The sequence below is a fragment of the Dendropsophus ebraccatus genome, chromosome 1, assembly GCF_027789765.1.
Source record: "Dendropsophus ebraccatus isolate aDenEbr1 chromosome 1, aDenEbr1.pat, whole genome shotgun sequence".
In the NCBI taxonomy this organism is placed as follows: Eukaryota; Metazoa; Chordata; class Amphibia; order Anura; family Hylidae; genus Dendropsophus; species Dendropsophus ebraccatus.
Genome location: NC_091454.1, coordinates 186,779,973 through 186,789,972, shown reverse-complemented (window position 1 = coordinate 186,789,972; position 10,000 = coordinate 186,779,973). Strand labels below are relative to the sequence as shown.

Here is a 10,000-nt window from a genome sequence, read left to right as displayed (position 1 = left end):
TCTTCGTAGTTTTTTTGTAAAAACAAATATTTTCCTGTCATTTTAGGCCAGGGCTTTGGTCATGCAACATGAAGAAGCCATATGTCATTACACAAAAGTCACCAAAAATGCAAGACTTATCAATAGTGATAAGCAAACTTGCCAAATGTTTGTGTTTGGCTGAACCCGAGCACTCGGCGTTTGACTCTTGGTGGTTGGATGGAGCACTAGGAAGTTCTGGAAAACATGGATATAGCCATAGGCTATATACAACTCAAACGTTCGTCAGGTTCATTCATCTCTATTCAATTTATACACACAAGTTGCACACAAGCTCATAGACCACTTTGGAAGTTGCATGCGGCTGTGACGTGTTTGCAATTTTTTTTTACAGTCAAATTGCAAATCTACAAAAGTCACACCAAAGCAAATGAAGCGAGTCACAGACAAATCAGTCATTTCTTTTGGTCTTGGGACTTATTTGAGATTTGACGTCATAAGACCATGTCACCATGAAGCCCTAGCCGATAAAACAGTGAAAATGTAGAGACTAACAGAAAGCAACAAAGCTAGAAATGGCTGACGCTAGGGGCAGTGGCATGAACAGCTGCTTCCACTATCTGTGACCAATAGTTCTACATATTTCCATATAACACTACAACTTTTTCTGATCTGTTTCATTGAGAGGAGCTTGTGTACATGGCTGATGCACAAGCTCCTACCATGGCACCTATAAACATCTATGGCATTGTGCTGTACCTCTATATGGCAAAAAGAAATTGTACTTTAAGTAACCGATTGAGGTCCAATTGTGACATGTTGCTTCAGATACTTTAACATAGTAACATACAGCATCACACCAAGTATATACATGGGCTTATGTGCATGACTTGGCTAGGTCCATACATCAGCTTATGTACATGGGTACTTGATCTTTTGCTCTTCTGTCGACATCAGGAGTGCATGGGCTCCTTGACTGACGCGTCTGCTAAGACTGGACTGTCTGCACTGAGGTGTCCTATCATGGGTTCAGATGGGTGCACTGTACTCTAGGGGCGTCTTTTTTTCTGTTTCATTTTTAGGCTGTTTGTGTCAATTTGGGAATTTTTTTTTGTACAAACTATCACAAAATACACCCCAAAGAGGAGAGCATGGTCTGACATGTACAGTACCTTGCAGATCACATCCTCTTTTCAGCACCAAAAAGTACACTGGATCAGGAAACTGAAGGGAAATATGGACAACCCCCACATATGTGATAAATGAACTGTGTATTATCCATTATTGCATTGGGTATTATGCTGCTTCTACTCTAGTCTCTGTTCACTCCAACTCATTCCTGTGGTGTGTAGGTATATCTGTAGTGGGGGGGGGGGGGGGGGGGGGGGGCCTTGTAGGATGGGAGCTAAGATACATAAACAATCCATTTAATGTGAATAATACACGTATCACACACTGACATTATCTACTTAACCAAAGGATCATATAAAACTATAGAAATTATTGTATTTGCACTTAAGCATCTCAATCTTTTTGACAAATTGACGCTTTTTGTTACCATTTCAGACTACCGGTACCTGTATTGTCCCCTTCATTTTCAGGATTGTGAGGGGGGGGATAATAAAGTGATGACATATTCACACTACATAATCCACAAGAACTTCCAGCGGATTCCGACATGAGTCCCATGGACTCCATTGTATTTAGGCAGATTCCGCTGTCTGCCCAAAAAATAATTGACATGTCAATTCTTTGGGCGGACAATGGAATCTGCCGGAGCATAGGAATGGAGCCTATGGGATGGGCAGGTGTTCAAGCTGAGGCGCAAACGGAATCCGCTGGATGTTGTCTGCGCCAATTCTGCAGCGTGACCAGACCCTAAGATAGGAATATTCCTAGTATGGTTCTGGCCATTGATCATGTGACTTGTTACTGTTTTACAGGAGCTGCATATATGGCGCTCACAGTGTCTCCCACTTTCTCTGCTGTCCTATTGCTCCTTCACTTTCTTATCATTTGCAACGTTCACAGTAGGTACTTTATATTTAATACAGTCTGAATATGTGAATGTTAACGGACACTAAGGACATCACGGTGTTATTGCAGTTTGTGCAAAAAATTTTTAAATGATGGCATGACTGTGACTATAAAGAGGAACCCCAACCACAGGCAATGGATGGGTTCTACTATATTCCTAAGAACAGGTTCAGGATCCAGGCACAGAAGTCATGATAGAATCTGCCGTCATTCACATAAATGTGCAGAATATTGAACGCACTGCAGGTTATAAAGCCAGAGGGGGAGATTTATCAAACATGGTGTACAGTGAAACTGGCTCAGTTGCCCCTAGCAACCAATCAGATTCCACCTTTCATTTTCCAAAGAGTAGGTAAGGAATGAAAAGTGGAATCTGATTGGTTGCTAGGGGCAACTGAACCATTTTCACCTTACACCATGTTTGATAAATCTTGTGGTGGATGCGGCCCAGGAAATCCAGGCTGGATGCACTATACTAATAGCTTGTGATCATTGCCTAAGGGGTTATGCACATGACATGTATGTGTTATGAGCAATGGTTCTGGGATCTGACTGCACTGGGTATACAAATACTAAATTAGGGTTTTAGGGCAGACACAAGCTACCATGATGCCCTCCCATTGTCTCCCAGACCACGTCTGTGCCCACTGTGAGCATCCATCTTGTCTACCCATAGGCCGAGCCTTTCTTTACACTCCTCGTTCTGTTAGAGTTCCTGATGGTACTGAATATAGAGCTTATGTTTGTCCATACAGCTGCTTGCCCTGTAAGAGTGTGACTGTCTCCCATGCACAGCATGTTCAGTTGTCCGTATAGGTGCAGTACTTACTTGAAATATATCCATCCAGTCGTCGTCATGTATCTCAGCTGGGCTATGAGAGTAAGTACAACTCACTGACATGTAACCGGAGTCGGCTCTGTAAGAGACACCACCAAATGTAACCTAATGGACTGTGCAAAGACAATGATGGAAAATTAATAAAATACAGAAATGTTTCCTGTGTTGTCATTTTATAATGTGTCCGTGCTGTAGCCTTCTGTTATAGGATTACAGGCTGTTCATAAAATATGGTCATTCTGACATGTATATAGACCTCTCCCTATATACAGAGTACATCTACCGTCTTTCCCCAAAAATAAGACAGGGTCTTAGATTAAAAGGGTACTCCGGCCCGGGGGTATTTTTCAGTTATGGCCGGGGATGGGGTGGTTATGGACGGCGGAGGTCACTTACCTACCCCGTTCCAGCGCCGCCTCCCGGATCGCGCCTTCCGGTACACCCGTCCCGTGGACGCTTCCCTGTGTGAGCTGCCGCATTCTGCGGCTGTAGCAAAGTCCCGCCTCGGCCGCTGAATGGCTGAGCTGCCTTGAGACGTCACGTCTCATGCGGCAGCTCACACCAGGTGTACCGGGTGCCGCACTGGAATGGGGTAGGTAAGTGACCTCCGCCATCCATAACCATCCCATCCCCGGCCATAACTGAAAAATGCCCCCGGGCCGGAGTACCCCTTTAATTTTTGCTCCCAGAGATGCACTAGGTCTGATTTTCAGGGGATATCTTATTTTTCCATGAAGAAGAATTGACATGTCACATGCACGACAGGGACAGAGCGTATGGTATGGCGGCTTCTGGCCACCAGGGGAAGCTTACCACAACACACTCGTACAGCACAGCAGGGACAGTGTACAGTATGGTGGCAGGTGACAGGATAACGACAGACTGTGCAGCTCTACATATGGCGGCAGGCGACAACACCTTGATGTCTTGCCTACATATTTACAAGCAACGGCCATGGAAGGGAACATCGGGGTCTTCATGTCCTGCATACAGCTGCTCTGCAACGGACAGTGATGGTAGGGGACAACGGCGGTGGGCTAAAAAGAATCAGAGCTGCATGCCCTGGTCTTGTGTTCGGCAGGCAAGCTTCCAAAGACTTTGCTTGGTCTTACAGGGGATCATTTAGGGTCTACAGATCACCCCAATAACATCTAGAGGAGTGATCCCCAACCTGTGGTTCTACAGCTGTTGAAAACTACAACTCCCATCATGCCCCACTAGCTAAAGGCTGTCCAGGAATGGTGGGAATTGTAGTTTTTCAACAGTTGTGGAGCTGAAGTACAGTGTAATGAGAATGCCAGATCATAGGGGCTAAAGGACCTGGCTATCCTCTGCCACCACTGTTATATCCTATAAATCTATAGTATAACACAATCTATATCAGGTATGGGGAACCTCTGCGGCCTCCAGCTGTTGCTAAACTACAATTCCCATCATGCCTGCACAAGCAAAGACTGTCCAGGCATGATGGGAATTGTAGTTTTGCAGCAGCTGGAGGCCGCAGAGGTTCCCCATCCCGGCTCTATAAGGAAGCATGGTGATATAACAGCCCTGACACTAGTGAGCCGGTGTATGACACTTCCCATCAAGCCTGGCTCCTCCCATTCTGTCACAGATCACATGACCATGACGTCACTGCAGGTCCTGTAGCTCTCCGGGCTCCGGGGGATGTGGAGGGCAGGCATGGCTCAGGATATAGGGAAGGCTCTGATCTCAGTGCGGGAGAAGGTGCAGCATGCCGCAGCCAGGAGAGCCAAGGTGAGCGGCCGTGTGTGCTTTACGACTGAGCCTGTGCGGCTGCATTCACTACAGTAACTGCAGCACTTTACAGCCACTGCCTCCTGGGGAATGCTGGGAGTTGTAGTCTCACAGTGATGTATAACAATCTACTTTCCAGAACCACACTGTTATATAGAGGGAATGGCAGTGGCAGTGTACTGTCAGGGAATAGTGCTGCTTCTGTAGACAGGACACTATACAGCAGGGATGGGGAACCTTCTGCCCTCCAGCTGTTGCAAAACTACAATTCCCATCATGCCTGGACAGCCAAAGCAAAGCTTTGGCTGTCCAGGCATGATGGGAATTGTAGTTTTGCAACAGCTGGAGGGCCGGAGGTTCCCTATCCTTGCTATAAAGCTACTAAGATTAAGCGGCCGCAATGTGAACAGAGTCTTACTGTAGCTGCTGGCCAACTAGAAGTTGGTGACTGGGGGATTTACATATAAGCCAGCGTTCTTTATATCAGGGCAGCATTCCCTTTATTCCCGAATAGAATAGACATGTCTTTCCCCCCCCCCCCCCCCCGCCATACTATGTATATAGTCGGACTATATACAGACTATAAGTACGGCATGCAGTCATTTAGATGCCTATTTATAATAAGCCCCTATTCACACATCCGTAATTGTGGACTCACAGCCACAGACAGGATTCGGATGTGTCCCCATCCACAGTTTCACAAATTCATTAAAATAGGTGGCCGTATGCTGCAAAAAATGTATATTATGTCTTTCCAATAGGATAAAGGCCTCCTTCATACAGCTGTATACTATAGGCCAAGTATACATGACAGTGGCTTCCATGGTCCGTGCATATGACCAGAGGCCAGACTGCAAAACAATTATGCTCATAGACTTTTAGGGGCCATTCACATGTCCACAAGATACTGTAAGGGTAGCTTCACACATCGCAACGAAATCCACTCCGGTTAATTTCAATAGGATTACATAATCGCAGTGGTATTGTCATCCCCCTGCAGCCCTGTGCATACGTTACTGGGTTCACACTCCGGCTTGTTCTGTGGCTCCCGATGTGTGAATGAGGCCTAAATGTCGTCCTCATTGTTGCTTGCCTTTGTGTATTATATCCAGGTTATACCATCTGTATACTTATATCTCTCCTTTCAGAGCCTTCCTGCCATTGAGCCCAGACTGGTGGCTGTCAGTAAGACCAAGCCGGCTGAGATGGTGATCGAAGCTTATAGTCATGGCCAGCGTTTTTTCGGTGAGAACTATGTAAGTCTGAGGCATAGATATACCCAACTTATATCATGTTTTACCAGGAAACCTCTGTGATCTGTATTCAACAGATTTAAAGATGTTCTTCATATAACAATAACTATATAAGCGGGGGGAAAAAATGGCGGCATCCACCACACCCTTATAGTTACACCTACCTGGTCGTCACAGGTCTGGAGAGCAATGAAGGTCAAGGTTCCTTGGCTAGTCATGGGATGCTGCCTCGGACCTGTGAACATTGCAGATTGCAGAAGGGGCCAGTGGATCTCCACATAGATTGGGACCTGATTGCTGTAACTTAAAGTGACTGTACCACCAGGCCCAGGCTGAAGCACTGGAGGCGGGCCGACCCTCCCTTAGTGGGAGGAAACCCCTTGCCCCTCTATGATAGGGTTCCATTGATTCTTATGGAGTCACGTCATGGAGGGGCTGGGGTTTCTTCCCACTGGGGGTGGGTCAGCCCGCCTCCAGTGCTTCAGCCTGGGCCTGGTGATACAGTCACTTTAAAGGGAAAATCTCAAGTCTTTCAATACTTATTAGCTGCTGTATGTTCTGCAGGGAGTGGTGTATTCTTTCCAGTCTGGAGAGCAGTAGAGGTTTCCTACTGCTCTGGACAGTTCCTGACACGGACAGAGGCGGCAGCAGACTGAAGAGAATACACCACCTCCTGCAGGACATACAGTAGCTGATAAGTACTGGAAGGCTTGAGATTTTTAAATAGAAGTAAATGAAAAATCTATATAACTTTCTGACACCAGTTTATTTGAAAGAAAAAGATTTTTGCTGGACAACCCCTTTAAGTTTTTCACTGAAACTCCCCTTTAAATACTTTGGTATAATATACACTTCTAACAAGCAAACAACACAAAATTATTAAATTTTATATTATTTATTAATTTTATTTTGCTTTTGTAGGTTCAAGAACTGGTTGAAAAAGCCTCAAACGCTAATGTAAGCTATTCCTGTTTCATCCTACGTACCATTTTATGTAAGGAAAACTTGTTCATTGCATGATGAATATTACACAACATTAAATATACTATGGAGGGAATTTAGTAACCCTGCATATCACACGCTGTTCATTTCAGTAATCTGCTTTAATAACAATAATGCCCCTGCAGGGACTGCCAGCTCTGAGCTAGTGTAGGTATAAGCAATGATTTACTCCAGTTTTCTTGTATCATAGTAAATCTGCCGGCTCACGCACCACACAAGCCAACTTTTTAAAAAAGTTTCAAAAACTTTTTGCTGTATCCCAGCAAGGAGAAACACATGCTGGGAAAACTGTATGTATACATAGCAGCATTATGTCCACAGATAGGTATGTTGTTTAGCTGGTGCTTTAGTCATCTGTCCGGGCTCTAGGACATGTTACACACCTTGTAGATCAAGCGCTGTTTGGTATACAGACTCGGGAACCCCTACTGTTGGGATGTGATGCTGTATGGTGAGTAGTATCCTCTTGTATAGTCTCAGCTTTAATTTGTTACTCATCTTCCTTCTAGATTTTGTCTTCCTGTCCAGAGATTAAATGGCATTTCATTGGGCATCTACAGAAACACCATATCAACAAGCTAGTTGGTAAGTGGAGAGAAAGGCAGTAGGGTGTTTGTAGTCTGTAGGCTGCATGTATGTACTACTTCACAAAATGGTGACAAAGCAACATGCCCAGACCCTGTATGTTCTCACATGGAGACCACCCTGCGATGTCTGCTTAGTAATCTGAAGATACACGACAGCTCGATCAGCTTTGTTTTCCCACTATGATGCCATACGGCACAGATCCATATAAGTGATATGCACAAGGGCCTATAGATGATGTGAATGACCCTAGACAACCCCTTCCATGAATGTGCACTTCATTTCATAGAGTGCTTATTGTTCTCTCTTTTTTTTCCCAGCTGTTCCAAATCTTCACATTTTGGAGACCATAGACTCTGTGAAGCTCGCGGATAAAGTCAGTGCCTCCTGGCAGAAAAAGGGATCGGCTGCCAAGTTGAAGGTGATGGTCCAAGTCAACACCAGCAGTGAAGAAAGTAATTGTTTTATTGGCCTATTTCTCAAAGAACCCTTCATCACCCATCACATCCACACTCGTCTGATACTTTTTCCTTCCAGGTAAACACGGTCTTCCCCCATCAGAGACGACGGACTTGGTGAAACATATCCGGGAGAAGTGTCCAGGTTTGGAGTTTGTGGGTCTGATGACCATAGGAAGCTTTGGCCACGATCTCACACAAGGCCCCAACCCTGACTTTCAGGTAAGCAGGCAGTGATCTGTTCCTGGTTTGATATTAGAATAGCTGACCATAATGTATGGGTGACTAGGGTCTTTATGAGACTGTCCTTTAAGTGATCTGGCATAGTAGCATCCATGTTCTCTGTGTATACTATACATAGCATTGGTGAATGTCGGATGGAATATAGTAGATTCTGGGGTACTTTATATTGTTCGTATTACAGTTGTTTTACCCACTACCCTTCTCATATGTACAGATGCTGCTTAAACAGCGTGAAGAAGTGTGTGAGAAGCTGGGGCTCCCAATAGATGCGGTGGAGCTGAGCATGGGAATGTCATCAGATTTTGAGCATGCAGTGAGTATACATATGTAATACATGGGTCCTCCGTACCTTAGATACATTATCATGAGGCTGAGTGGTGAGGCTGTCATGGGAAAGTAGAGGTAACACTTGGCTTATCCGAGCATGCATGTGCTGCAAATGGGAGCAGGGAGTAAGCCACTGCCAGACACCAGCTTCTACTGTCCAGTCCTTCTCTTCCCAATATCTGTTGTTTAGGAAGAAGACTATACGTTATAGATGATGGCTCTTTCAGACATAACTCATTCACTTTTTACTATTTCTTTGTATAAAGTGTTTGCTTTTATTATATCTTTGTATTTCTCTACCCCAGATTGAGGTGGGCTCCACCAATGTCCGTATTGGTAGCACCATTTTCGGTGAGCGGGATTACTCCAAACCAGCAGAAGGAGAAGCCAGCGCGGCTAGCACATAGGCCTGTCTGTAAGAGAGCATTGATATGCAGATGGCACCTGCACTTACTGACATCTAATGTAACAATGCACAGATGGATCTGTACTGATCAGACATGAATGTATACTAGTAATGTGTTTTGTGAATGTTTATTACATATGTCATCAAACCCGCAACACAAAGAAAATATCACAGCGGATCTCATCATTTCGTATCGGAGCAGTTGCCAGTGATATGTTCACATATCAGTGTCCCATGAGAGGATCGGCATTCATACGAAGTCTTCTCACCTGTTACCATTACAGAACAGGTCTGGCATCTCAGTAATGTGAGCAGCACTCCCATCTCTCAGCATATCACAGCTTAGGATGCACTAAGGAGTAGCGTCATCCTGCACCCAGTTCTAGTGGTCCGGCATTGTTTGTAGACCTGCCATACCTCCAGGACTGAAAAATGTTGCTGCTTTGTCCAGAAGAAGTAAAAGGAACTGCATTGTTCCTGTGTTATTGTCTGTAACGCTTCTCTGCTGCCTTATTACAATCCAGGACCATATCACGGAGGACAGACTGTGCACAGTTGGCTCCCTTGTGTGATATCAATAACTAATTTCGAGTAATTTTTATGTAAAAGTCAGGCGTTCTATTTAGTAATCCAAGCATTTGGTCTAATAATATTGTGCACAATAGTCTATTTTTGTTTATTAAATTAAATGTCCCATCATAGATCTGTGGTGTTAGTTCTTAGTGTATATATGTCCTTTCTGTTTCAGGCAGGGAATTTTTGTTTATATTCTATACAGATCCAATAATACTCACAGTTTGATAACCGTATCAAAGCAGCTGCCAAGGCTTAGAAAGACATGTCCCCTTTCTTCCAGACAAAGCACGACCTTTGTCCCCAGTTTCAGTGTGGGTTTTGCAGCTCAATTCCATTAGTGACTGGAGCTCAATTGTAATACTGCACAGCCTGAGGAGAGGGGTGGCGCTGTTTTTGGCTGAAAGTAGCTGTGCTTTTTGTAATCCTGGATAACCCCTTATGTGCACACTACGGGGTTTGCGCGGATAACTTCCAACAGATTCCGTGCATGCTCCCGATTGAAGTTCTGCCCGTCCCATAGGCTCCATTCTATTGACAT

At 44.7% G+C, this 10,000-nt stretch overlaps 1 protein-coding gene across 1 annotated transcript; it reads left to right on the top strand.

Moving 5' to 3' along the window:
* Window positions 1-4,474: 4,474 nt before the first annotated feature.
* On the top strand, window positions 4,475-9,587 carry PLPBP (pyridoxal phosphate binding protein). The gene is made up of 8 exons (XM_069949473.1): window positions 4,475-4,612; window positions 5,761-5,868; window positions 6,787-6,822; window positions 7,377-7,452; window positions 7,773-7,907; window positions 7,990-8,132; window positions 8,368-8,466; window positions 8,786-9,587. The coding sequence occupies exons 1-8, from the start codon at window positions 4,523-4,525 to the stop codon at window positions 8,885-8,887; spliced, it is 789 nt and encodes a 262-aa protein (XP_069805574.1). The 5' UTR covers window positions 4,475-4,522; the 3' UTR covers window positions 8,888-9,587.
* Window positions 9,588-10,000: the final 413 nt, after the last annotated feature.